The sequence below is a fragment of the Columba livia genome, chromosome 24 (genome assembly GCF_036013475.1).
Source record: "Columba livia isolate bColLiv1 breed racing homer chromosome 24, bColLiv1.pat.W.v2, whole genome shotgun sequence".
NCBI classification, from domain to species: Eukaryota; Metazoa; Chordata; class Aves; order Columbiformes; family Columbidae; genus Columba; species Columba livia.
Window position 1 is genome coordinate 538,060 of NC_088625.1, and position 27,716 is coordinate 565,775.

Genomic DNA, 27,716 nt, shown 5'->3' on the forward strand with positions numbered 1-27,716 from the left:
CAAGGGATGCCACACGAGCATCTGCTCCTTCCTCTTCACATCGCACCTGAAAACGGGTCCTGGAGCGACATTTCAGAAGGCGCCAAAATAGGTTCTCAAACTTGACGTCACTTGACGGTTTTACCGTGTCCCTTCTCTCACTCCTGTTGTGGTCAATGGGGTGAAATTCCATTTTTTAAAGCAGAACGAGCTGCTCCAGAGCCCACCGCTCCACCCCCACCAGCACCGGCCCGGGGCCCCGCAGCCGTTCCCAAGCTGGCGCCCTGCTCAGCGGTTCAGTGCGGGGTGGGAACTTGGTCCCGTTCCTTCCACCTCCCGCCGACCCGCGGCCGTGCCAGAAAACACAACCAGTTCTCTTTTTCCTGCCAAACGAATTCCCGGAGCCTTTCCCGGGCCAGCCTCGTTATCCGAACGGGTGATTTACGGCTGTAATTCCCATCGCTGGCGCTCACCTCTAAACAAGATCTGCCGCCAAACAAGGTAGTTCAACACCGCTTAATACGTCAACAAGTTTCCAGGGAACTGGAGCAAACGGAGGGGAAGAAACCAGCCAGGATTTACCGTCAGATCTCCCCCGTTTCTGCGGATCTCCCTGCGCCAGGAAGGAACGTCCCCGTGTCGCTCCCGCACGGCTGCGGCAGCGGCTCCGCTCGGGAGGCTGCGCCCTTGTCTTCCCATCACCGTGCTGCGCTCCCCAAGCAGGAAACAAACTATGGTAAATACTGACAGGGGTTTTTTTGCAACCACAAAGCATCCCAAAATAAACACGAGAAAGCTCTGAACCACAAAATATTCTTAAGTGCTTAACACCAAGTTCCCTCTAAGAACTACACAGATTGCACATTCACTGAACACTGTATTTCTTCACACATTTTCCAGGCCACGTTTCCCAGAGTTCGCATCGCTTATTCCAAAATATTGTGCGACGTATTATGCACCGAAATAATCAACTGCTTGGCTGGACACACAACATTTGCTCATTTTCTCTTCTCAGTCCAAGTTTCAGGTGATGTTTCTACACGATTTTCTTCAGCCAAAGCAACAATACAGTAAAATCGTTTCCCAAATTCCCTGAAGAAAGCCAACCCAATCCTCGCGGACCCTGCGGAAAGCCACGCCGATTCCCACAGGCGCGGCGCCGGCGCGGAGCAGGCGTGGCTGGAGCCGCCCCGGTGCCATCGGCCACGCTGTGCCGGGTCTGCGTGCAGAGCTTCACCACCACCTTAGGAAAGGAGGATTTCCAGAAGGCAAATGGACCGATGTCTCAAAATAGAGTGTTTACATTAACGCTTGGCAGGCAGAGCCCTGCAAACAGACATGAATAGAGATAAGCTATAAAAACACCGCGGACATTTACTTGCTGGAATAGGAGCTCGTAATCCAATTCGAGTCCTCCTGCCAAGTGTCACACACAGCATCTTTGTGCACGCGGCTCCGTCCTCGGCCCCTCGGCGACGATCGGCAACAAGGAGAAACGGCGACTCAAAGAGCGCTCCGTTTGGAGAGCCATTTGAATGGGAAGCGGGACGCACCTCCTCCCACCTGCAGGACACGAGGGGATCGGGCAACGACAATAAACGCCGCCCGAGCGGCGATGCGGGAAACGAACCCGACCGCAGCGTCCTGCTCCGAACCGAGAACGAGCCCTGCCTGGATCCCCAGGGATCCACAGCCCCGCTGCGTGATTCAGCGCGTCTGCCCCACGCAGCGCACAGGAGCAAAGGCAGCCCCGGTGGGTCTAATGCATGAGGCTATAGGGGTTTTTAATGCATGAAGCCATATTTTTAAAGCTCTTATCTAATTTCACCTGGCGCATGGGAAGAATTCTTCCTCCATTTGATTTTAGCTTGACACAACATAGGAGAGATCCATAATTCAGTTAATCACTCATCATATAAACAAAGAAACCTCTTGAGAACCAGAGAGCAACACGTACGTGTATTTGCAATGCATAAGAGGGTATTTTTTTTCTTAACGGTAACAATGCAATCTATTCAGCGTGAAGAGTCTGTGAGGCCAATTAAATACTTTGGGTTCCATAATTATAATTGCGGTAATGAATGGAAAGGAGCGTTAGAGCTCGCACAATGCGGCTCCTATTCAATCCAGTGCCTCAGCTCTTGTCTGCTTTCAGCTAACCTTTTGTGTCTCTTCATATCAGATCTTGCCGATTACTTTCAGAGCAGACTAAAAATATCCCCAAATATCGCAGGTAATGTAATACATCAAGCGTCCTTTGATGATGCCTACGTGCCACCTACAGAAGGGATTATGCACTAAATGGATAACGCTCCTATTTATTAGTTTTAGATGCTAATGAACCTCAGAGGGGCTCAGGCCCGTCCGGGCGCCCTGGCGCGCCCACCGCGACCAGGGAAGCCAAATCCTCACCGGCGGGTTTCAGTGAGGTTTTCAGCCCTCAGAAACGTCCTTTACGATCACCCGTCACCCGGGAACGCGGTTCTACGTCCCGGCAGCTCTTCTGCCCTGCGTGTGTGCAGAGACCGGCCTTGGGAACCGAGAGGCGCTGCCGAAGGTCCGTCCAAATCTGCTGCTTGGACTTGGAGGAATTGCTTTTGCTTTGGGGTTTTGCTGTTGTTTGCTTTGGGGTTTTTGCTTGCTTTGGTCAAACAGTCTCGCAGTTCCCCTCCACTTTGTGCTTTCAATAGATTTTGCGCCTGAGTTGCCTTACAGGAATTCCGCACCTTCTGATATTTCCAAACACCAGAGCTGAGGCAGATTGTCCCCAGGCCAGAGCCAACCTGCTCCCATTAGCAAAGGCAGAGCTCTGCGCAGGCTGCGTGGAGCGGCCGCACAGCAGCGCTGCCGGGGATATTTACCGTCCTCTGCTTTCCTTTACAAACCTATTCTTCCAGCACAGCCTCCTGGAAAGGATTGCTTCCTCGCTCCCCCGACAGCCACGAATCTCTTCAGAGAGAACGTTACATTACACCCGTAATGGCTTTATGCAAGATGGTGCATATTTGATATGTTAGTCATGTCTCCAAAGCGTTTTGCCTTCCTTTCCTAAGCTCCGGAGAGGCTGTTTCCCCAGCACAGAAAGGGGTTAACGCTGCGCAGGCACCAACTTCCCCGTTTGCCTGGAGGAAACCAGACCGAGAGATTTAAGCAAACCCAGGTTTGTCAATGCAAAACTCCAGACGCTACTTGCAGGGCAGCAAAGCAACATCCTCAAAGATTCAGGGAGAGAGGAGAAGTTAATTTCACTGAAGTGAGGCCAAAAAAGGCAGATCCTAAAAAAATCTCCCCCTGCCTACAACGACGGGACCCGGAGGGACGGGGAGGGCTGCCCGGCGTCGCCGCAGAGCGGAGCAGGAGCGCGGCGGGACCGGCCATCGCTCCTCCCCTTCCAACCACCGCAGCTCACCCCGCTTGTCATCCGGAGCTCGACGAGCCCCACCAACAGCCACGTGCAGCGCCATCAGCGCAGACCCGCAAAGGCTCCAGCGCTGCCGCAATCCGGTCCGAGCGCGCGGCCGCATCAGCCGACATCTCCTGTTGACTGAATTAGAGCGTCTTGTAATGAGGCTCGCTTCAAAACCATTTTAAATCCATTTGCTCATGTCAACATCAATGTACTCGGCATTAGCTACCAATTAGTAAACCGGAAAGTATTCTTTAGATAACCTAAAATCTCAGTAAAATATTCAACGTGTCATTCATTTACTACAAACTGCCCTATAAAAACAAATTACTGGAACCAGCTGTCACGAAGCAACAAGTGCGCGAGGCCGGGGCGCCCTTCAAAGCCCGGCTTTTCCAGGCGAGCCCGCGGTCCGGGCTGGGCGCAGCATTGGCACCAGAGCCACCGACAGCGCCACCGCACACGGCCCCACGGCAGCACGGCCGTGTCAGCGAGAGCAGGACCCTGCACGCCCTGCAGAAACACAGCTAAACCTGCTCTTTTTTACCTGCAAGAAGAAAAATACCTTGTTTTCTCCCCGAGTTTTGCAAGCGAAGGAAGGTGGTTCGGAGGGCTGGGTATTTTTTAATCTCTGGAGTGTGGCAGAGCAGTAAATCTTGCATTATGCTCCAAAGAGCATCAGGCTCGGGCTTCATTTTGATCTCAGATTAGACTCCTGAAGCAATGAATCTTCCATCACGGAGGCCATTACCGACAGAGCTCTCCTTCATTTTGGACTGCTTTATCCCTGATTGTATTATCAAACTGATCTCCAGCCTCCCTGCAGCTGCTCGGGCTCGGCGGGCCCGCCGGCCTCTCAAATATTCATGGGCCGGAGGAGCGGGAGAGCGGAGATGGGGAGCCGGGACAGCGGGAGCCGGAGGAGCCGGAGGAGCGGGAGCCGGAGGAGCTGGGACAGCGGGAGCCGGAGGAGCGGGAGCCGGAGGAGCTGGGACAGCGGGAGCCGGAGGAGCGGGAGCGCGGGGCACAGCGCCCGTTCCAGCCCCAGGCCCGGGAGCCCGAGTCCCTCCCCAGTCGCACTTGGGCACCAGACACAGATGGCGCGGGACGGGGACCCGGCTCAAACCCGCTGCACCACACGGGGAGAAAACCGGCCTCTCAGATCACGTTAAAACCCCGCGATCCGTTAGGATCTCAAATTACCGTATGCAAATCGTGATAATTTAAAGGCATTTATAGCATTCAAGTTAAAAAGTCCATGAATATTGAAAAATGCTTAAGTGCCAAGTTAAATGACAATTTTCAAAACACACTAAGGAGATCTGATCGTAACAAACCAGTCCCATGAAATACCATATCTATCATCAACTTTTTAATTACCAATTGATCAACATGTAGACAGTGTAATAGCTTTCAGCTTTTAATTACTGAACTATCAAAATTCCAACCAAAAAAGGAACCTCCAGAGATGAAACTGTAATGCTTGATTATTCATCGCTACATAATGAATGATTTGTTTTTAAACAAGATGTCAAGTTCCTCATGTAATCCATCTGGATGTGTGACTCCGCAAAGCTCGCACTGCCCATACTAACTACCCGGGGCTCCCGTTCTCCTTCGCTCCTGACCTCCCAAGCGATGGGGTTTTGTTGGTTTTTCACCCCCGAAGGCAAAACGTTCCGGAATCGAGGGGCCGAAAGGCAAATGAACTGCAAACACACCGTGCTCCCAGCCCAGCGAGCAGCGTCCCCCGGCCCTGCCGGGAGGAACAGACGCTCCTCGCAGCGGGACTGTGCTCCCAGCCCCAAACCACAGGTACACCCGCCCGCCGCCCCGCTCCTCACACCGCGGTGACCACAGGTACACCCGCCCGCCGCCCCGCTCCTCACACCGCGGTGACCACAGGTACACCCGCCCGCCGCCCCGCTCCTCACACTACGGTGACCACGGATACACCCGCCCGCCGCCTCGCTCCTCACACCGCGGTGACCACGGATACACCCGCCCGCCTCCCCGCTCCTCACACCGCGGTGACCACGGATACACCCGCCCGCCGACTGGCTCCTCACACCGCGGTGACCACGGATACACCCGCCCGCCTCCCCGCTCCTCACACCGCGGTGACCACGGATACACCCGCCCACCAACCGGCTCCTCACACCGCGGTGACCACGGATACACCCGCCCGCCTCCCCGCTCCTCACACCGCGGTGACCACGGATACACCCGCCCGCCGCCCCGCTCCTCACACCGCGGTGACCACGGATACACCCGCCCGCCTCCCCGCTCCTCACACCGCGGTGACCACGGATACACCCGCCCGCCGCCCCGCTCCTCACACCGCGGTGACCACGGATACACCCGCCCGCCTCCCCGCTCCTCACACCGCGGTGACCACGGATACACCCGCCCACCAACCGGCTCCTCACACCGCGGTGACCACGGGCACACCCGCCCGCCTCCCCGCTCCTCACACCGCGGTGACCACGGATACACCCGCCCGACGCCCCGCTCCTCACACCGCGGTGACCACGGATACACCCGCCCGCCGACCGGCTCCTCACACCGCGGTGACCACGGATACACCCGCCCGCCGCCTCGCTCCTCACACCGCGGTGACCACGGATACACCCGCCCGCCGCCTCGCTCCTCACACCGCGGTGACCACGGATACACCCGCCCGCCGCCCCGCTCCTCACACCGCGGTGACCACGGGCACACCCGCCCGCCTCCCCGCTCCTCACACCGCGGTGACCACGGATACACCCGCCCGCCGCCCCGCTCCTCACACCGCGGTGACCACGGATACACCCGCCCGCCGCCCCGCTCCTCACACCGCGGTGACCACGGATACACCCGCCCGCCGCCCCGCTCCTCACACCGCGGTGACCACGGATACACCCGCCCGCCGCCCCGCTCCTCACACCGCGGTGCTGCCCCAGGAACCAGTGCCATAGGAACCAGGACGCTGCTCCCGGGTCCCGCGCACGGAGCCCCAGCGGGACGGGCAGGGCTGGAAATGCTGGGATTGCACAGGAAAGCGCGTGGGGGGTGAGGGCCCTTGTGTCTCTGCCCTAAACTCAGGTGCACGACAAAGCGCCGCTGGGAGCCGCTGCAACCCGCAGCCCCGGGGAGGATCCGCCAAATCTGGGCTTCCTGCGCTCCGAGATACGTTGCCCACAAACACTCATTCGCAAACGCAAGGGATCCAGGCAGGTATGCAAAGCATTCTGGAAGCAATCCGCTAAACACTGGCAGTTCATGCAGAGCACATTAGTCGATTAAAAGAAACGAGTAGCAAATAATGCATTTGTTCCTCCAGCCCCAGTGGCAACATCGACATCGCTCGTCGCAGCCCCCGTGTGCAGCCCTACAGATGTTTGCTATGCACATCATCCCCAAAGAGTTATTCCACATATCGGCATCTGTTCACACGCACACACACACAAAAAAAGGAACAAGAACCTTTTGTTTTTGCTTCGTTGCAGCCTCGGAACCGCAGCTGTTGCCAGACAATACCCAACAACATTTCTGCGCTAAACTCACGCGCTGCAGCCGCCGCGGGGCTGCGGTCTGAGCACAGAAAGCGCCCGCTGCCCGGGAGCTGCTCGCACAGAGCCTGCGCTTCCCAGGAAAGCCGGCCATCAGTCCAGGAGCTGTAAGCACTCATGACAACAATATCTATCAACACTTCCCATATTCACAACTAAATCATGTAAATACGAGTCAGCTCTCCTCCGCATGCTGATAATCCGGACAAATGAGGGCTGAGAAAAGCCGCTCCAAGAGGAGACCGAGCACAAGACATCACTCACGGTGAGAAATACAGATGGTGGCTCTGGCGAAGCTGCCGAGGGAGCAAAACCGGGGCAGGGCCTGCAGAGCACCCCAGTCACCCTGTCACCCCTTCACCCCACAGCAGCACAATTCAGAGCACCCCAGTCACCCCTTCACCCACAGCAGCACAATTCAGGGCACCCCGGTCACCCCTTCACCCACAGCAGCACAATTCAGAGCACCCCGGTCACCCCTTCACCCCACAGCAGCACAATTCAGGGCACCCCGGTCATCCCTTCACCCCACAGCAGCACAATTCAGAGCACCCTGGTCACCCCTTCACCCACAGCAGCACAATTCAGGGCACCCTATCACACACAAAAATATGAACAAACTGCTTCAACACCCACCCAGAGCTCTACACTCTGAATTCCTTATAAATCCCAGGAACCCATTTAAAATGAAAAGACACCAATTTCACAGGTGCTTCCCCCCCAGGATTTACCATTTTATGACGCTTATTAAGCCGACAGAAATTACTCTTTAGCTGGTTCATTCAAATGCAACTTCTAGGGAGGTTTAGGCAAACCATCTCCTGGACGTCTACAAATCAGCTGAGCAAGGAGAAGTTATTCTGTAGGTAATTGGATACGTTGGCACAACAAGCACACCGACTCATCCAAACTTCCGCAGTTTTGGATTCCACCGTAAATGGCCACCAGTCCACGCCACAGCGACATTTTCTCCGCAGCCAAGAGCTGCGTTTCCAGGGGTGTCCGCGGTGAATTCGGGGACAGTTTGCAGTGCAAGGCGCAGTTTTGGGCAGTGACACCCAGCAGGAGCAGAACAGCCCACACCATGTTCCACCAACACCCCGGAGCCGCGCACACCCGTTAATTCCAGCACTAAACCCTTTCATCCCAAGCAGAGAAAGCTGCTCCGCTGGGCCCTCCCCAGGAACACGGGCAGATGCCCAGGCTTAAAATAGCTTCACTAATCCTTACTTATTTACCACAGGATAACCGAGGCTGGTCCCTGCTCCAGGGCAGGATTTATAGCGATGGGAGAGCACGGGGAGGAGGCTCCAGCACGGCGGGACCGCTCCTGGGGCAGCTGGGGCCGAGACGCGTGGGTCTGCAAACCCGACAGCCCCCAGGAGACTCCACTGCGCTCCCCTGCCCCTCTGGGTGTGCAACACTCTGCCACAACACGGCAGCGCGATTTCAGGGTGGGGGTGGGAAGGAGAGGTGGCACAGAGGAGGAAACGGTGGCTTGCAGATACAACAGGTGTCCACAAAATACTTATTCTTGCAAGGAACTTAAAAACAAGGCAATTCTACAGGAAACACTGAATCGTGTTTATTGAGCTCTCGCTAAGGACAACCTCCCCCATCTCCAACAGGAACGGGATCAATAGGCCTGCGCGACCTCGGCACAAACCCAACAGGAACAAGCACCCAACACGGCTCTCTCTGCCCCACGGCCCCTCGGCGCTGCTCCCGCACCCACCGCAGCGTGGGACCCGGAGCTGCAGAGCCAACGCACCCAACAGCCCGCAGGAGGGAGGCAGCGCAGAGCCGAGCATCCAAAACCCTGCCACTTCGGTGCTTTGCCATAAACCCCCTGTTTGCAAGGCTCTGTATATTCCTATATAGCAATAAGCGATCTGCCTGCGAGTATTCTCTGTATTTCTTGTCTCCGAGTTGCTCCCTCTTCCTGGGGGAGTGGGAAGGGAACGGCGTTAATCTCCCATCCATCCCGCTTTAATCTTCGCTCTCACCCAGACAAGATGTGGCTGCGCTTCACATGCTGAAGCAGCGATACCTGGCAGTTATGGATTCGGGGAGAGTTGATTAAACGTACGTTCTGTTAGAGATTATATGGAACGATTAAGAGTATCAGACCTTTAAATCGAACGAGAAACTGCTAATGTGGACGGAGCTCAAACCCCAGAGCACAGGAGCCACTTTCAGCAGTTCTGCCCAGGGGGTTAAGGAGCAATGTCTCTTTTGGAGCCCCTTCAGACCAGAACCCGAGCAGGGAGGAAGAGAGACGGTCCTCAACCGTGACGCAGCAGAAAGCAGCGGTCGTGTACCAGCGCCCCGCGTCTTCATCCTGAGCAGCCGCGGGACTATTCGCAAATGAAGGTCAGAAGTGAAAAGTTAAGTGACCAAGCAGAAACTACAATGGCGCCTCCGGACACGGAGCAGGTTCCACAGGTCCTGCCTCGGCAGGGTGGCTCCGAACGGCCCCGGCGTGCCCTGAGCACCCCCGAGCAGCCCCCAAACAGTCCCCCAGCTGGCGGAGCCGCTCGCTGCCTGACAAGCCTCCCCGGTTCTGACGGTTGTCACCCAGCTGCCCCCAGCGCCACAAGCCCGGGCGGCTGTCACCGCCAAACGATAACGACGAACGGCGTCGCTCGGGATCGCGGCACCAGCAACAGCACCGGGTGAACCAGGAGCCTCCCCGAACACGGCAGGAACAGCGATCCACAAATGCCGTAAGAGCTGCTGACACCCACAGCACCGCGGCACACGCTCCCGTTCCAAAGAGCTCCCGCAGCGCCCGTGCCCCAGCCAGCTAAAAACAGCATCTCATTTCAGAGCAGCGGGGGAAGCAAGCGGGGGACTCTGCTCCCACCAAGCTCTTCCAGTTTCACAACCCATGTTCACATCAGCTAATGCGGATAAAGACACCAAAGAGGCAAGTAACAGGGGCACAAACAGCTCAAATTATGTTTTCAAGCAAAATAGATCAGAATACAAATAAAAAAAAAAAAACTAAGTCAGACCAACTGTTCTTTACATGCAAATAATTAAGGTCTTCATGACAACAAAGCCAGTTAGAACTAGCTGAGCGGCCTCAGAACCTAACTCCAGGGACAACACAAGTTTCTGCGCTTGTCCTGTCGCTTCAGCAACTTGGGTTTGTCCAGCCCCAACCTGAGCGCACGGCCGGATCAGCTCTGGCACGGCCGGATCAGCTCCGGCACGGCCGGAGCCGTCGCCCGCAGCGGCGCTGGCAGACACACCATGGGCTGGGGGCACCAGGGACACATCCAGCCACGGCACTCCCGGAGCCTGCCCAGCGCCAATCCGGCCTCACGCTGCCCGTGAAAACTCACATCTCTAAATACTGTCACTGCTCTGGCAAAAAGGTGCGTTCTGCAGCAAATCCTGAGATACCCTGGGTGCGAGCTCACAGGAGCATCGTGTTTGGGATCAGCACAAGCGCATCTTTGTGAACGGGAGCCCGGCGCTGCCAGATCCACCAGTGGCTCGGGGAACACCACCACGCTTCCACTGCACAAGCTCCGAGATTATAAATCTGACTCTAGCACTTACTAACGCTGCTAAAAAAGGGCACAACAGGACCAAACAGATTCATCGGCAGCTGTAGCCTGGACTCCCTGGTTTTTGCGCCCAGCAGCTGCCAAGGCCACGCGTGATCTCAGGAGTGAGACCTGGACGGCGGGCACCCCCGGCTCCCCACCGCTGTCCCGCTCACCGAGCGCTCCGGCGGGTCTGCCATCCCACACCCTGTTTGCTCCTCCATATCTGCCCTGGGCTGGCGCTGCCACCGAGGGGAGGGGGCGACAGGGACCTCCTTGGGCAGGACCCCAAAACAGGCAGCGCTGTCACAGAAGGACGAGCCAAGCGGAACCCGTCCCCAGGCTGCCAGAGGCAGCGGCTGCACGTGCGGCTGGTGGACAACACCGAGGACCCGACAGCGTTTCCAGCAATACAGAAATATCCAGAAAATCAAAGCCAAAGAGATTTTTTCCAGTGAAGCTACAGCCCACAAAAGTTGCGTATTTCTGAGCAAAGAGATGTGCTTAAGTGTCACTTTGATCCTTTACGCTGGCGTCTTAATGGGGTCTCAAGTCTTGTAATAGATTCACCTTGAGAATTCAGTAAGGTCAGAACGGGTTTAATACTCAAGTTCTTAAACCACAGAAGAGCGTGATCAATTAAAACCAAACTGTTGGGTGAAAATAGCACTGGCCCAGCCCCACGAAGGGACATCACTGATCTAAAATAACCGGGCGCGCAGGCCAATAAAAGCTCCTGGCACAACCGAGTCGCGTGTTTCAAATACAAGAAAAGCCACTGACCACATGGAAAGAGTTCGGCACCAATTACAACGAGCCACCGCTGCTCCTTGTCTATTTTTATCGTACACAATAATATATCTGGAAAGGGCGAACGGGACTGACCCGAAAGTCGGGTTTTCCAGACCCCATACGGCACCACATCCCTGCAGGGATCCCCAACGTCACCTCGACGCCGCACACACAGCGAGAGCCCCGCGTGCAAGAGCCGGCAAACCAGGGGTCCGACGGGAAATGAGCGCACGAGGCCGGGGAACGGCTGTGGCTGTGGCCAGAAGGGCTGGGGGCTGTGGAGCACCCCGCGGCCGGGGCTCGCCCTGCCCTGCTCAGCAGAGAGCGGATCATCCAAACGCGGCCGTGGCTGCGGCACCAGGCGCCGCGCTCCGACGTGCTCCGTGTCACACAGCCCCGTCGATCGCCAGCGCTCTGACTGAAGCCTCGGGATGTTTTCCTTCAGCAAACGCCCGCCACAAAGCAAACCCCTCCTCTTCCAGCCCGCGCTCCCCTCGGAGCCGGAGCGGCCAAGGCAGCGCTGGACGACCTTCAAAGCTGCTGCGGCGGAGCTCCCGTCAACCACAGCACAGCTGCCGGCTGCAGCGCGCAATTAAATCCCCGGGAAAGCAACTGATTTATGAAACTTAAACAAGTACATACCACTCGTAATTACAACATTCCACCTAAGGTCTCTCCTTCATTGCAGGTTTCCAAACAGAGTCCCTTTATTTAGTGCTGGTGGGTTTGCACCACTAGAGAACACACGATATTCCCCGGAGGAACAAACAAGTTGTTTTTCCATGTAGCATCCCATTTCTCAGAAGAGATACAGATGGCATGTCCAGTTTTGCTTGTGCTCTTAAACCACTGCAAAGCACGTGCTGGCCGGCCGGGCCCCAGCCCTGGATCCCGCTCCGGGGACACGGAGCCCCGCGCGCGAGGCAGCAGCGCGGCCACGTGCCGCCCAACAGCACAGCGGGCACCGGCTGGCAAAGCTCCTTCTCAAAGGATGGCAACAACCTCTGCAGAAACTGGCATTAAACAGAAACATCCAGAAAAATACGCCTGCATAGAGTTGCAGGAGGCGTATTATTTTTCTTTTTGGCAAATATCCTCTCAGGAACATTGAAACGGTCGCTGCAAACAGACAGCGCATCCAGGCTGACCCAAGCGCTGCGCTCTGGCCGGGCGCGGGGCGAGGGAACGGAGCCATTTCGGTGCAGAGCCCCCGTCCCGGTCCTGGCACGGCGGAGCGGGGACAACGACCCCCGGGGCCGCCGGCAGCGCCTCTGGTCACACACCAGGAACAGAGACAAAGGATGCGGCGAGGCGGCGGCAGCGGCGCAGCAGCAGGCCGGGCTCCCCGGGGAGCGGGCTCTTCTCCAGCCGCCCGTCTGTCCCTCCAGCCTCCCGTGCCAGACAAACAGCAGCGCCAAGGAGCGTCCCAACGGCCGGTCCACATCCAATATTGACCGTGTCCATGCAGCCGGTGACACCGGCAGCTGCGCCCTCCTCGTGGAGCAGCAGAGCTGCCTCCCCGTGCGCCCATCCTCGGGAGCCTCCTTGGCAGCGGTTTCCAACCAGATTGTCGTGCTTATAAACCTGCGCTCAGCTGCCTACACGCAAGACAAATGAGCCCAAGCTGCAACCCAGACGGATGGCTGTGTTCATCAGCCCTGCCTCGTTCGTCGCATGCAGAACACAGCCCCGCGCGCTCGAGGCGGGAGCTGAGCCGCGTCGGGAGCCGCTGCAGACCAGAGCCCTCTCGCCTGCGCGCAAAGGCTCCTTGGAAACTCGCTCCGTGTTTACGTACAAAGGAGCCGGGTTAACAGCCTCGGTGGGAGCGCTCGCTGCGCTCGAGAGGGTCCTTCACTGGCCTCATTCGGGGCTTGCTTGATGTTGGCAGATAGAGCCTGCGAGCGTCAGCCCATCGCAGCCGACGCCGGCTCCGAACGCCTCCCACGGCCTCGGCCCCAAAGTTGTTCTTTCTCAGCTGCTGTCAGACAGATGCTGGTTCCAGCCCAGCGCTGGCTGCCTCTCAATGTTTGCTGAAATCCTTCCTCAACTCCCTCCCTACTTCGCAGGGGTGTTATGAAGTTTAATTAACTGTAAAGCATTGAGATCAGATTAAAAGGTGCCAAAGAAATGCACAGATTCATCTCCAGTTACCGGCTTAGTTTAAACCGAGCCTGAGCGTTGCCTCTCGCCGTTCCAACTGTCCTGCTTCAAGGAGGTGGCCAGGGCACCGCGGCACGCTGCGGGCCCCGGGATGCCACCGCGGTGGTGACACGGCGCTCGGCATCGCGCCTCGGGCAGCGCCCGCGCGGGGACACGGCGGCAGCTCTGCACCCACCGCCAGACGCTGCTGCCACCGCGCCGCTGCTCTCCTCCCAGACCACTGAAGCCAACAAATCAATAGCTCCGAAAAGGCGGGGGAAATGGGAAAAAAATGGAGCTTTTGGGCCTTAAAGAAATTTTGTGTAAACGGCATTAAAGTGGGAGGTCCGGGGTTTTATCCTGTGACTCACAGCAGAGCACCAAAAGCACAAGGCAGCGATCTCCCACCACCAGCGTCACAATCGCAGTTCAAGCTGTGCGGTGCTTTTCACCGCTGGAAACCCCGGCTGCACAGGTCAGGCACACGCGTTTGAATCCAGCATCCAGCTTTTGTTTCCCTTCAGCTGCTTTGCTATTCTACAGCGCTTGTTATGCCCATTAGCTGGGCGGTGATTAACAGCCTTACCCTATCCGAGTATCACACCAGCCTTCAGCTACAAACAGCTCGTAAGAGAAAGGATTGGAAATGCAAGGCGAGGTACCAGGAGTCAGACAGCAAAACAAAGAATGATGGTGCCCGTCCTGCAACGGGGCTTTTATTGTTAATGCAGGTGTCTCTAAACGGTGGGGTCTGCAGGTCAACCCGGTGGGCAACTCACGGCATTGAGCCAAACCGAACGTAAATTCTGCAAAAAGCACCTTGCGACAAAACATCAGAAAAACTAGAAGAACGCGGCAACTACAGGAACATCTGGGCGGCTGCTCCAGGCGCAGGCGAGTCGCACCGAGGCAATGCTGGCGTTTCCCCCCTCGCCACGGAGAGCGGAGGCCGCCCGCTCGGAGCCACCGCTCCCGACCACCCCGATGGCTCCATCCCCAACACCGCGCTGCCCTCGGGACTGCCCAGGCCAGCCCAACGCCGCGTCAGGAGGCAGAGCCATTGCCACGGCCAGAGCTGCCCTTCGAGCAACAGCCCCCGGCCCCGTTTGGACGGCGCCGATCTCTCGCCGAGGGAGAACGAGCGGAAAACGCCAGCGGCTTTCTGCCCCCTCCGCCATCCTCCAGCGAGGCCATCGGGGAAGAGCGGGGAGAGCGCGCACAGCCCGCCTGTGAATGCAGCTCTTTGTTCGGCCGAGCTGCCTGCTCCTGCATCCCCCCCGTTTCCTACCAGTTAAATTCAACAGACCGCTCAATGGCCCCCTTGTTCTGCCCAAAACGTCCCGGGCAGACGCAGCGCGTCCCCTCGCCGCTCCAGCCGCCAAGGGAGCCCTGTGCCTCCCGGTGACACTCGGGAAATACAAAGTGGGGTCGGGAGGGACGAGCGTTCGATGGCAGCGGGGACGCGAGCGCCGGTCCGTGCCGCGGGGCTGGGGGCGGCGCGGGCTCCGCGCTGCACCGGGCGGGGAACGGCGGCTCGGGAGCCCCTTTCGCCACCATTACTGACCGGCTGCTCCACGGGGGCTGCGCGGGCGCTCCCCACGCAGCCGGGCTGGCAGCGGGGAAGCGTTTTCGCGGGGTGGGGGGGCCGGCGGTGCCGCCGAGGGGGGGGAGGCAACGGGGGAAAGGGAGAGGACGGAGAGGAAGGAGAGGACGGAGGGAAAGGAAGCGCCTCGGAAGTTGCGCTCGGATTCCAACAGGTTCCCCGCTCCCGCGGGCAGCGCGACCGTGGTGCAACATCCCCCGGTGCAGCAGTCCCAGTGCAGCCCCCCGGTGCGGCCGCCCCCGCCGCGGAAAGCGCCGAGGAGAGAGGGCAGAGGGGGCCGCGCGCACGGTAATTAGTTTTTAATTGGGAGGCGGCTCGCGGAGCCCACGGGCAGGGGGAGAAGCCGCTTCCATGGTAACCGGCACCGCTGCCCGCGCCGCCCCGACACGCGCGGCCGCTCCCGCCGCCCCCCGCCCCGGGACCACCGTCCGGCTCGGCGGCCCGCGGACCCCGCCGCGCGCACCGAGCGGCTCCCGGCCCCGGCCCCCCCGCCCCACTCCCCTCCCGGGGCCGCCCCCGCAGGCCCCGGCGGCGCTCGGCGGCGCCCCCCCGCGGGCGGGGCGGGCGGGCCCTACCTGCGGGGATGAGGGCGGCGGCGCACAGCAGCAGGAGCAGCGGCGGGAGGAGCCCCGGGGCGCCGCGGGCCGCGGGGCCGCTGTGCTGGGCGCGACCCGCCATCTCGGGCACCTGCTCCGTTCTGCCGCGCCGGCACCTAGCGACCGCGCGCGCCGCTAATGAGATGCGCCGCGTCAGCGCGCCGGGGGCGGGGCCGCGCCGGGACACGCCCACCGCGCCAGGGGCCGGGGGCAAAGTGCCGGGCGCGGCGCGGGGCGCAGGGGCGCGGCGGGGACGGGGCCCCGGGGAGCCCGTGCCGGTACCGCTGTCCCAGCGCCGCCGCCCAGCAGCGGGCTGACCCGCCAGCGTCCTCCTCCCGGGGGCTCCATCCTCCCCGCATCCTCCCGCTGCGTTCCAAACCCCCCAGCATCCTGCTCCCCGGGTCCAGCGCTGCCCAGCATCCTGCTCCCGGGGTCCCCGCCCGAGCATTCTCGTCCCGGGGACCCCCGGTGCCCCCCAGTGCCCCCGGTGCGGCCGCCGCCCCGCTCCGCCGGCCCCGCTCCGCTGGAGGCGGTGTTGAGCCTTCTCCGGCCCCGGGGGCGCGGAGGGGCCGCAGCCCCGGGGAAGCGATGGGGGCTCGGCCACCCCGGCCCGGAAAAAAAAATAAAGAATAAAATAAAAAACAACCTTTTCCGCGGATTTTTCATCCCTGGGACGGTTCTGACGGGGTTTAAAGTGAGTAAATGAACAAATAAACCAAAATGGCGCCTCCCTAGCGCTAAGCCGAGTCTTAACACCCGGGGCCCAGGGCGGGCAGCGCCCAGGGCGGGTTCAGCCCTCCCGGGACAGGGACCGAGTCCTCCCGCCCGCCCGCGACGCCAGAAACAGCGCGGGCCTGCGCAAGCGCCAGCACCGGGTGTCAAATACGTCCGACGTTATTAATTAGGTTATTCCAAGCTAACTCGAGGCAGGTGAGTTGTCAGTTTGACTTTATCATCCTGCCTTCTGCCAAGCCTGCAGTGAAACCGCTCGGGGCAAGCACTGAGTCACAGGCAGGGGCTGGGAAGAGCCGTCCCCCACCGGATTGCGAAACCGGGCTGGTTTCAACCACCAGCTGCACGGGAAAAGCAAAATGCCACCCAAAATGTCTCTCTCGGTCTATAAGCAAGCGCGTCCTGGCCCGCGACACCAAGCGCCTCTCCGCAGAGCAGCTCCCTTTGCCGCTGTGCCATCCTGCACCCGGCTCTCCTGTCTGTCTGCTTTTAATTACATGGTTTAGACCCTTTAGTACGATATCATACATTGCGACCCACCGCGGCTCAAACGTCACATTGAAAGACAACCCGTATTAACTAAAAAGGTTTATAATAATTTAAGTATTCATAGGGCGCAGCACAATAAGAAGTAGGAAATACAATTTGCATAATAAATATCAATATCACAACAGCTAAAACAAACCATGACAAATTATCTGCTGCGAAATGACCGGGAGATTATAGAATGGAAATTACAAATCCTGAACTCTAGGAAATGAGTCCCCAACCTCCCGCGTCTCACTCGGCAGACGCGATGGAGCTTGAGCCGCGCTGAGCCCGGCTCCGCTCCTGCTGGAAACGCCTCGCCGCCTTCCACTGCGCAGCAGCCTGAGGTTCGAGAGGAGAGCAGTTTCCTCTGTCCTGGAAGCTCAGCCTCAGCTGATTTGTCACTGTGTGTTCAGCGGTTCCGATGGCCAAGCGCGAGCCCCCGGCAGTGATGGAAAGCTGTGTCACATCACGGCGCAGGCGGCCGGGGACAGCGGCTCACGCGGGACCGGGGCTGATGGAGCCTGACCCGGCCTGCGGACACAGCTGGTGGCATCGCGGGCGCTACATGACAACGTGGCTGCCCCAGTGTCACATCCCGCTGACGAGCGGCCACTGGTTCTGTGACCCATGTCCCACGGGAGGATGCGGGAGGATGCAGGATGCTGCGGAGCCAGCTCCATGCCCAGCGCAGAGCCAGCTCCGTGCTCACCGCAGAGCCGAGCCCGGCAGCACGCGGAGCAGCAGCCGCAGCTTTAGTGACCCCGGAACAGCTCAGGTTTCCGCCTGGCCAGGTCATGAACGGCAGGAATTTGTCCCGGGGGCCTCGCCGGTGCCACTTGCCGACATCCTTCAGATGTGTCATCCCTGCTCCCCCCAGCCGCAACGAGCACATCTCAAAGAGCAGATGGTGTTTTTGCATTTTAAAACCGATAATCAATTGTTTGTTATAATAATTCAGCTTTTGAGTCAGCAGCAGAAATGAACTCCAAACCGAGATCTCCGGTCTGTGGTGGAGTTCCAGGGGCAGAGCCAAGCCCGCGGATTGAAACCCGCTCGGAGATGAATGACGGAGTCCATGGGTACCCTGCCTTCCAGAACGGACCTTTGGCCACCCGCTTCAATGGGCCCGTGCAGCGCCGCAAACGCCCCAGCCAGAGACAAACTGGTCCCAGTACAAACCAGTGCTGGTCCTGTTGCCACTGTTGGGATGGCGCTGGATGATGTTATGGCAGCACTTGTTTTCACACAGGTTTACAAAACCAATGACCAATTAACGACTGTTTCTGAGTTCCGCACAGCAGGGCAAAGGAAACCGGGGTCGCTCACCCCCAGCTTTGCCGTTTGTTCCCCATGTCAGCCTAAGGAGGGGAAAAGCCTAAAGAAGGCCGGGCTTTTGGCTCCAAAGGACCGAGATGCAGAACGGAGCTCCTGCAGGCTCAGGGCAACGAGCTCTGGAGCCTCAGACTGGAGCTGCTAGAGACACCAGACCAAAAGGATTACTCTGGTGTTTGTCTGTTCTACATTTTCTGTCAGAAGAAATAAAACAGCTGTCGATCTGGGGAAAAACGCCACTCCGAAATTTTCAAAGAGCTGCATGCAATTTTAGCCACACAATTCACACGAAAGCCAGCACGGGGCTAAATCCCGTGTAACTCTTTGAAAACAGAGGAGTCTATCGGAAGGGAGCCGGAGAAGGGATAATCGCGGTACAGCACTGCCGACTGAACGCCCATTTCGGCGCTGGCGGGCGGGTTGTGTCCAGGTACAGACGCAAAGCCCCTTTCCAGCCCCTCGTGTGCTGTGACCAAGCTGCCACGTGCCACGCTCACCCTCTGCAAACCCAGACCCTTAGCTACAGCACAAAGAGCTCCCCATAGATTGTATTTATCTGTTTATCTATTTATCTAACGCGCCGAGCGATGCGTTTGTCCAGAACTCTAAAAGGTGCCAGAGAGATGCCAAAGTGCCGCGTTCCCATCACGTGTTTGGGGTAACGCACCCGCGGCCGGACCAAGAGCAGCCCCTGGGCTTCGCTGCGACCCGGCGCCGGGCGCCTGGGGTTTGCACAGGAGAGGTGGCGTGTTGTGAGGTTATCCAAAAACCCCAGTGCCGAACCAGTAACCGAAACCAGCGTTTATACACGAGTGTCACATTGGCTTCAGCGCCCTGGGGACAAACGGCGCGGGCGCAGAGCGCGGCAACACCGAGAGCAGCAACACGGTCTGTGCGAAGCGCCTGTGCCGAGCACCCACTGTAAGTACCGCGTTTTCATTTATAATTTACAGAATTTCCTCCGACACCCACTGGCTCTTACGTTGCTTTGGCTTCTCCTGCACGTGGGGGGCCTGGTTTTAAATTTCTTTTTTTGTTTGGAGAGCTGAAAGATTAAATTTAATTATTTTTAAGCCACAAGTGTGACAATAAAACAAAGAAGTCTTTTGATTTTGGAGCGATCCTATTGAGGATCTGAAGGGCTGTCATCAGTGCAGCATCAGTCTTCATTATCTGATGCTTTTTTCAACTGGCAGAGCTTTACAGAGAACACCGCTCTTTCAACAGGGTGATAAAGGGGGATTTGAAATAACCAGAGTCCCAGCCGGCGAACACCTCCGCGGCTGCGGCTGCGGCTGCACGCTCGCTCCTCTCAACTCCACCTTTTATCTTTTCATAAAAAGCCATGCAGATGCGATTTTTTGCTCAGCTAAAACCTTTGTTAAAAAAAACACCACCAAAAACCCCCAAGGAACAACAGACACCACAAGTAGGAAAGTTCTCTCCAATGAAAGTCTCTCGTGTGTATTTACCCAGGACTGGCCAGAAAACCTGAGCCATTTCCATGGCGCCCGTGGCTGACGCATGGCAGCGCCTCCACGGGACGGGAACGCAAAGCCCGGGTTTAAGCTGGGTTTAACCAAACCGGCGCAGAGAGCAGCTCACGGGCTGAGACCTCGGCGGCCACGTCGCCTGGTGCCCGACGTGCACAGAAACCCGCCCGCTCTCCATCACCCACGGCGCAGCCGGAGAGGTCCGGCTCCAGCGCCCGGTGCTGCCGGAGCACGGTGAGACGTTTCAGATGGTTTGAAAGAAACCAGATGATTCCCCAGCGTAAGGATGAAGCACAAAAACCCGAGCCAGCCTGGCTCCCCTGCCGCCCTAACCTCTTTACTGCTGGATAATGAGCAATGAGCTATAATTTAGGGTTTTTTTAATTTATTTCTTTTTTTTAAACACAGATCCAATTGAGGAAGGAGAGGGACAAATCACTTTATAGTCTTGCATCATCTTTCCTGCAGATGAGTCTCTAATGCACCCGCGCCATAAAACTCAGGAACTGTGCCCTCTGCATGTTGTTGTGACAAATTTCAAATCAAGAGGGTGCTTGAATTGGATTTATTACAATTGGAAGACAAGAAACTGTAATCTTTATGAGCCAATGACACAGAGCCTTATAATAAGAGAATGAAGTATCATTTTAAATGTAAAGCAAATTAGATTACCGGGGTCAAACCCTTCCACAGAGACATCACGTCTTCAGAGCGCCTCTCGCATTTGACATCCTCTGTTCAGGTTTCGCATTAGCATTTTAGTGGTTTTTAAATACGTTTAATATTCTTATGGGAGCAAAGCGCCTGGAAGAGTCGAGCCATGGGGGCGGCGGGGCCGGGGGATGGAAACCACGGCGGTGGGTGCCGGGAACCGCAGCCGCGGGGAGGTGGTTCCAGCGTGGAGGGACCTCTCCTGCTCCACCAGTGACGATCCACTGGGACCAGGTTGGGTTCCCCGTGCCCGGCCGGGCGGCCCTGGCGGCAGGTGCCGGGTTTAGGCTGGGGATGCCCCAACCCAAAACCCAAAAACCAGCGCGGATCCACGAGCAGGCAGCACAGCAGCCGCCTTCACCGCGGGTTTGGAAAGACGCCAAAGCACCGGTCAGAGCCTCTGAGGTCACGCTATGAGTTCTGCCCGGTGGGGACCGCGAGCGGAGCCCTGGAGGAGCACACACACAGCTCCCAGGGCCACGGCTTGCCCAGCGCAGCCACCGCTGTTGACACAGCGAAGGAGCATTTTCCCTCCGCTTTGCAGTTCCCTGCAGCGTCTCCTTCGCAAGGGACACCTGAAGCTGCAAGAGGCAGCAAGTCCCGGCCCTCCAAGTCAGGCTGACACGATGAAAGGGCTGCGGGCGAACGCCTGAGCACGCGATGCAAAACTTGGGCTGCTCCTCTGATTTAAGAGGCTTCACGTCTTAATCATCTGTCAACACGGCATGTAACCAAGCCGGGTGCAGAGGAGAGGGCTCCCAGAAGGGATACAAACATCGCACATGAAAGAAAAGCCTTACTTAGCCTAGAGGGAATTTCAAATTAGGTACAACATTACTTCAGCTTGCACTGTCAAGAGCGGTTAGATGTTCATTGACTTCTTTTGTAGCAGTGGGGTTCGCCTTTGAAGAATGCACCAGCATCTTCACCTTCAGCTTGCATTTGCGAGCTCCGGCTCCCTTTTCGCGCTGAAAAGGCGAAAGGACCCAGGTGTCCTCCCCTCGCCGCCTGCCCTGCTTTCCCTGAGAAAAACCCTTTGTGGCTATCAGCAGAAACAGCTGGGCCAGAGCAGGCTTGGGAGGCGCACAGCGTCTGCCCACGGACAAACAAGCAGGAAAAATCCTGCTGTGCACCTTCCTCAGGGTGAAACACACACAACCCGGAGAGTGGTCTCTCAAGGACCCCAAACTCGTTTTCTTAGGCAGAATGCTTTGCCTGGCTGGGGAAGAAACACGGCCCTGCTGGGGCTCTGGGAGGGCAAACTGGCGTGGGTGGATCTCCCAAAGGATTGTGGACTTTGTGAATAACAAAAGCATCGCCAGGTTTGCAGGTCACCCGCTGGGATGAAGGTACCACGGTGGGATGGACGAGATCCAAAATCCCCAAGCAGGGGATGCTCCTCAGCATCCCATAGTGTCCTGCATCCCCCACTGCATCCCACATCCCCCAGCGCTCCTCAGCAACCCGCAGGGTCCCACATCCCCCACTGCATCCCCCAGGGTCCTGCATCCCCCACCACTCCTCAGCATCCCACAGTGTCGTGCATCCCCCACCGCATCCTGCATCCCCCACCGTTCCTCAGTATCCCACAGCATCCCACATCCCCCACCGCATCCCACAGTGTCCTGCATCCCCCACCGCATCCCGCATCCCCCACCGCTTCCCAGCATCACACAGCATCCCACATTCCCCACCGTATCCCACAGGGTCCTGCATCCCCCACCGCATCCCGCATCCCCCACCGCTCCTCAGCATCCCACAGGGTCCCGCATCCCCCACCAGCATCCCGCAGCATCCCAGCGCATCCTGCATCCCCCGCCCCGCTGCGCCCACGCAGCAGCTCCGCACACCGAGCCGTTACATCCCCAGCACACACAAACACGCATATACACACACAGCGTGTTAAACCTGCGGCTTCACCTAATAATTGCGGGGCTTTTGTAAGCTTGTCTCAACTTGCCGACAGCTACAGAGCAAAACATAATTCGTTAACTCTACGTGAGTATTAAAGAACAAAGCTGGAACTCCCATACAATTATATTTTATCTCAGAGCAAGGTGAAATCATTAGATATTAGTGAGGTGCAGTGGCATAAAAATGATGTGTTAGCGGGGGTTCATTACATTGTATTTTCAGAGCCAGGAAGATCAATGCGTTCATGCATCATGAATTAGTCGCATGCCTTCGTCTTCCCTGCTCTCCGGAAACCCAACATGATCCATCGCCAGCCATACATCATTGTTTCAGCTTTGCACATTAATGACAAAGCCACGGTTTCCACTTGTCAAGCTGACCAGCTGCATTTTTCTGCACAAGACAAAAAAAATCCAGAGGAGGAGGAAGAGGGTCATTTCTGGGCCAGGCTTTGCAGTAAATTTCAGCCCTTCAAACCTCTCCTTTCTCTGCAGATCCATCACGTTTATAATCTGTGCCTCAGAGTGCTCTGCTTGCCTATCCCCAAAGCCTGGAACAGCTCGGGGAAATGGGAAGAATAAATCCATTAAGCAACTCTGCCGAGTTCCCTTCTGCCAGCGCGGAGCTTCGGTCCATCCCAGCGACCAGGACCGTCTGGCCCGTGCCTGGACCAAAGGGCTCCCAGCGCCGCACAACCGCAGAGACCCCTCTGTTCCCTCCCTGCCGGGCACTGAGAGACGCCCTTTCCCGAGCCGCGTGCCAGCGTGAGCCCGTGAGCCCGCCCCGAGAGCCGCCTCGGCTCCTTCGCTGTTCCCCCCTGGTACCCAGGCCTGGAGATGCTGCGGCCCCTCCCGCTGCCTTTTCTCACTGCTGGGCAGGGCAACAGTCCCTTTTTTCCTCCTGCATAGCCTCGTGACACGTTTGAGCCTCCCCTTTCCGCTCTCGACCACTCTACCGCTGCATACTGCTGGTAATCACGGAGGTGCAAGTGAAGGAGATGGCTGGGGGGGGCTCCTCCCAGCCACTGCACTGAAATGGTCCCTGAGACCACAGCAGAGCAGCCAGGACTGTCACCGGACTGTCCCACCCCAGAGCATCTCTGGGATGCTGTTGTCCCCGTCCCACAGCCCAGGCACTGTGCCCCAGAGCAGCTCATGGCGTCCCCACAGAAAGCGGGACAGTGCAACGCATCACATCTGGGTCTGCATCACGGACACGTCCCTTCCCGCGAGCGCCCGCTGTCCCGCTGTCCCGCACGGCGCCTCAGGGCCCACGGGGTGACGTTTGGTTATTTAAACATTGATCGGGGTGTTTGGAACGTGACAACGTGCCAATACTTTCCATGTTCCATGACAGATGGCTGCAGGGATGCGGGGCTAATGCTGCTCCTGGTAACTCACTAACACTCCCCATGCTTGGCTCAGCTCTTTAGGGCAAAGAGCTTATTTCCTGGCCTCGGATGCTTTCAGGGTAATGGTGCAGCCATGGCCGGGGGCTGCAGGCCCTCGCAAATGACATTTGGGTTTGCAGGGACTCAGCCTGGCCCCTGGATCAGCCGCTGCTGCCGAACCGCACACCGCGTTACCGGGGGCACCGCAGACCTGCCCATCAGCACAAACATCCATTGGGATTCAAACGACAGTGTCACCCCATCAGAAACCCACAGGGCCCTGCCAGGCTCTGAGCACCCAGCCCTCCCCATCAGGAGGGAGCTGCTCTTCCTGCCGTGCCCTCCCCACGCCGCCCACGGTCCCCTGTCCGTCTGTCCCCCGTCCATCCCTCATCCCCTGTGCCAGCCGGTGCCCTTGCCGTGGCCACCGGCCGCGGGGAGCCTTTCACTGCCTCTTTGTTGGTTTTAAACAATGACTGTTGCAGAGCTATTTTTGCCTCCCTCCCTGCTCCCCCCTCTCTCCAGCACTGGGGCCTATTTTAAAAACAACAAAAATCAATGGTTTCAGATAGCATGGTACTCAAAGTGACCTTTCCAACAGCAGCCGGAGCCAGGTCACCACAAATTGTGCTCTCCACCCCCGCAGAACATGAAAGCCTTTTCATTTCTGTCTGAAGGGCTGGGGAAGAGCGCGGCTGTTTTGAGGACATCCACTCTGAGCCCGCTCCCGGCACGCACAGTAACCGGTGCCTTCGTGCTCCCCGCGGCAGCGTCACCCTGATGTGACCAGCAGCCTGATTATTTCTTGGCCACCCTATTTTTGTGCTTTGAGCAGCGGCCACGAGAGCCGGCGGCCACGGGCCGGGGAACCGGGCAAACCCGAACGCGCGGAGCCGGGCGCCTCTGCGGGCGGGCAGGCGGCCCACGGAACGCGCCTGGCGGGAGAGACGCAGCTTGGGAAGCCCAGAAACCTTTGCAGGGCCGTAATCAGGCAGGTATTTTGTGTACTGTGAAACCAGAAACCTCACTTTCTTGCCCTCCAGTATGTAGTTCTCGCATGCACCACTGAATTCCTGTGCCTGCCACGACTGCAACATTAGGGAGCATCGTACTGTGAATCACACGCACCCAACAGCAGCCAACGCCGCAGCCCCCAGCCTGCGGGTGGGAAGCAGAAGTCGCTCTGCTGGACCCAACAGGGTCCTGGCGTTCACCAGGACATGAAACAACCCGTCATGACTTCCACCACACACCAGTGACACCTCCGTCCTTCCCCAGGCTCCGAACGCTGCGTCTGGCCAGCTCGTTAGTGCTCTAAAATTAAGCCACAGAGCAGAAGAGATCTGCACAACGGAAAAGTGCAGCGCTCTGTGGACGCAGCTTGGAGAAGCTGTTTGCTCTGCACGGCACGCATCCTGCCCTGCCCGCGGAACACATCCATCTTCGCTCCGCACGGCGCCGTTGTGCTTAGGCCAGCACTTTCACTCAAAAGCAAGAATACTCTTGCTTTTTCATATGCACAGCTTAAATGACTCGCTTGCTAATTATTTCTTTGACCATTTAGGCTTATAATGTCTGCAAACAGGCTTGAAATTTCCCAGATTTCCCCATTATTGGGAATTATTCAAAAAGACACTGTGTCACTACAAAAAAATCAATGGCTTTGATCATATTTCCTGTGCGACTGTTCGATGGTTACCGTTTAAGCTGTATTAAATTACAATTGGCTTCAAAGGTCTGGGCCTTATCTGGGCTTATTTGCTTGGAGAATTGAGGAATCGCACGGTTAAACCCAAGACTTGTTGGACTTATAGCAGCAAGCTGCTGATAAAGGAAACAAACACTTGAAGCACAGCGGAGGGGGAGAAAAGGCCTTTCCCTGGCAGGCGGGGCGCGCGGGAGCAGAGCTGGCCGGCGATGTGCCGCGGGATGCGGCGGGAGCCTCCAGCCGCTCGCACAACGTCCTGCAGAGCTGGGCAAACACCCAGAGGGACAAAAAGGTCCTGGTTTTGGCGGGCACCTGGCGCTCGTCACCACCCAGCCCTCGTGGTCTCGTTTGCTGGGCTGGGATCCTGGCCGCCCTGTGTGTTTTACGTTAATTAACCCGCGGGCCCTGGGGGGTGAGTCACGGCAGCCACCCAGCCAGGAGCTGCTGCCCTTGTTTCCCAAAGCTCCTCCGCAGCTTTTGTACGCGGTTTTCCACGGCTGCACTCAATGCTTTTGCAGATGAAGCGCCCGGGTTTGCTTGCCTTCAGAGATCCTTCACAGCGCCCATTTTTGACTGAAGGCTGGAGGAAACAAATTCCTTTTTCTCGGGCATTGTGTTAAAAATACCTTCACCTCCGCGCAGCAGCTGCCTGCTCCTCGCCGGCATCGCCGCTTTAGACCCTCGGCGCTGGGAGTTTAAAGGGACAAAGGCATGAGTATAAATTGAAGGGACAGTGCTGCAAGTGAGCTAAATATAAGTGCCCCAAGAGCAGCATTTCCCATTTGGGAGCTGTTTGCTGCCGGCTCCCTCCTGCCCTGACAAAGGGTCCCTTTCAGCCGCCTCCCAAAAGCACCAAGGAGCCTCGGAGTGCGCGGTCAAAGGGGACGAGACGAGGCCACCACGTACAATTGCGTTCGCCCAAGTGCCTAAAAACCAGCACATTTGAGTGACCATGTCTGGGAACGCTGATGCACAGTCCTACTGAGGCTTCGCGTGGGCTGCCCGGCCCCAAAGCACCCGGAGCCGGCGATGAGCGCCATCAGCAAACCCACACCACAGGGATTTTAAACACTTTTGACTAGGCGTTGTATTTCAGCACGAGATGTATGCAGGAGATCCATTATGGCTGTCAGGCGAGGCCGGGCGTGCGGAGGAAGGGTTCGGTGATGCCCGGTGACACTCGCTGTAATCAGATTTTAGCATTGTTTGAGGAGATGCAGCTCCCGAGCTCCCCAGCTGTCCGGCCTCATAAGCAAACACATCTCCCAGCGCCGCTTTGACTTCGTTCCGTGCCAGGCTGCGGAGCCCGGGCCACGGCTGATGCTGTCATGGAAAATGGGGTCACTGAGCTGGTCCCCGCTGAGCTGGTCCCCACCGTGAGCCCGGGTTTGCTCACCCGAGCCTGGCCAGAGCCCCTCCGGACAACACGTCTCCACGGGAGCTGCTCCCCAGCCGCCCTCCTGAAACAGCAATTCATAACGAGTCTAAAATTACTGTTTGTTGTCCTTCCTCTCTCCCGGCCAAAGAGCTCACTGCACAGCGCTATTACTAACCACACATTTGTCACCAGCTGTGTTGCCACCTCAGAGCCGGGACCTCCGGCCGCGGGTCGAACCCTGGCCACGAGCGGGTGCCGTTGGTTGATTTAAGCCGCCAAACCCGGCGAGGGGCACGGCACAGAAAACACAACACGCACCCCTGATGGCAGGATGGGGCGTGCTAGAGGATGTGCGAGTCACGGGCAATACATCCCTGCTGTTGGTGCAATAAAGTACATGAGCCCTTATTTTTCTTAATTATTCCTGATATTTCACCTGTCATGTTGTCAGCTTCCTCCGAGAGCAACGATAAATAGTGCTTCTCATCTCCCATCCTCTGGGAAAGCTTGCTATTTATTCCTGTGATGGGCAAGACATCATGACTAATTAGGAAAAATGGGAGACTGCTTGCACCCCAGCACAAGAAGCGTCATCAGCTCCAGCTCCGGGGACACGGGTGGTTCCCTGCGGCTGCTCCCGAGGCGCCTGCTGGCCGTGGCTTTGGGAGTGCAGGGGATGGGGAAGGCATCCTGTGTCCCGAGCCTGAGATCAGGGAGGCCGAGGTTGTGGAATAACCCGGTGTGCTGCCAGGTAAGTGGTCACAGGCAGTAAATGAGACCAGTGCTGGAGAGGACAACTCACGGGGGAACGGCAAATACTTCGGACTAAAAGTCAGCAAAATTAATTCAGAAGTTGCTACGACCACAGAAGAGAAAAAACACCCGCTGCAACCCTCAGGTCTAA

At 57.8% G+C, this 27,716-nt stretch overlaps 1 protein-coding gene across 8 annotated transcripts in view; it reads right to left on the reverse strand.

The window, feature by feature from the left end:
- The window catches only part of CADM1 (cell adhesion molecule 1), a 101,498-nt gene extending 85,728 nt beyond the window's left edge, over window positions 1-15,770 (reverse strand). For all 8 annotated transcript variants that reach the window (XM_065040147.1, XM_065040146.1, XM_065040144.1 and 5 more), the window contains exon 1: window positions 15,603-15,770. In XM_065040147.1, the coding sequence (XP_064896219.1) occupies window positions 15,603-15,705 (103 nt within the window). In that variant the 5' untranslated portion in view covers window positions 15,706-15,770. The remainder of the gene's footprint in view (window positions 1-15,602) is intronic.
- Window positions 15,771-27,716: the final 11,946 nt, after the last annotated feature.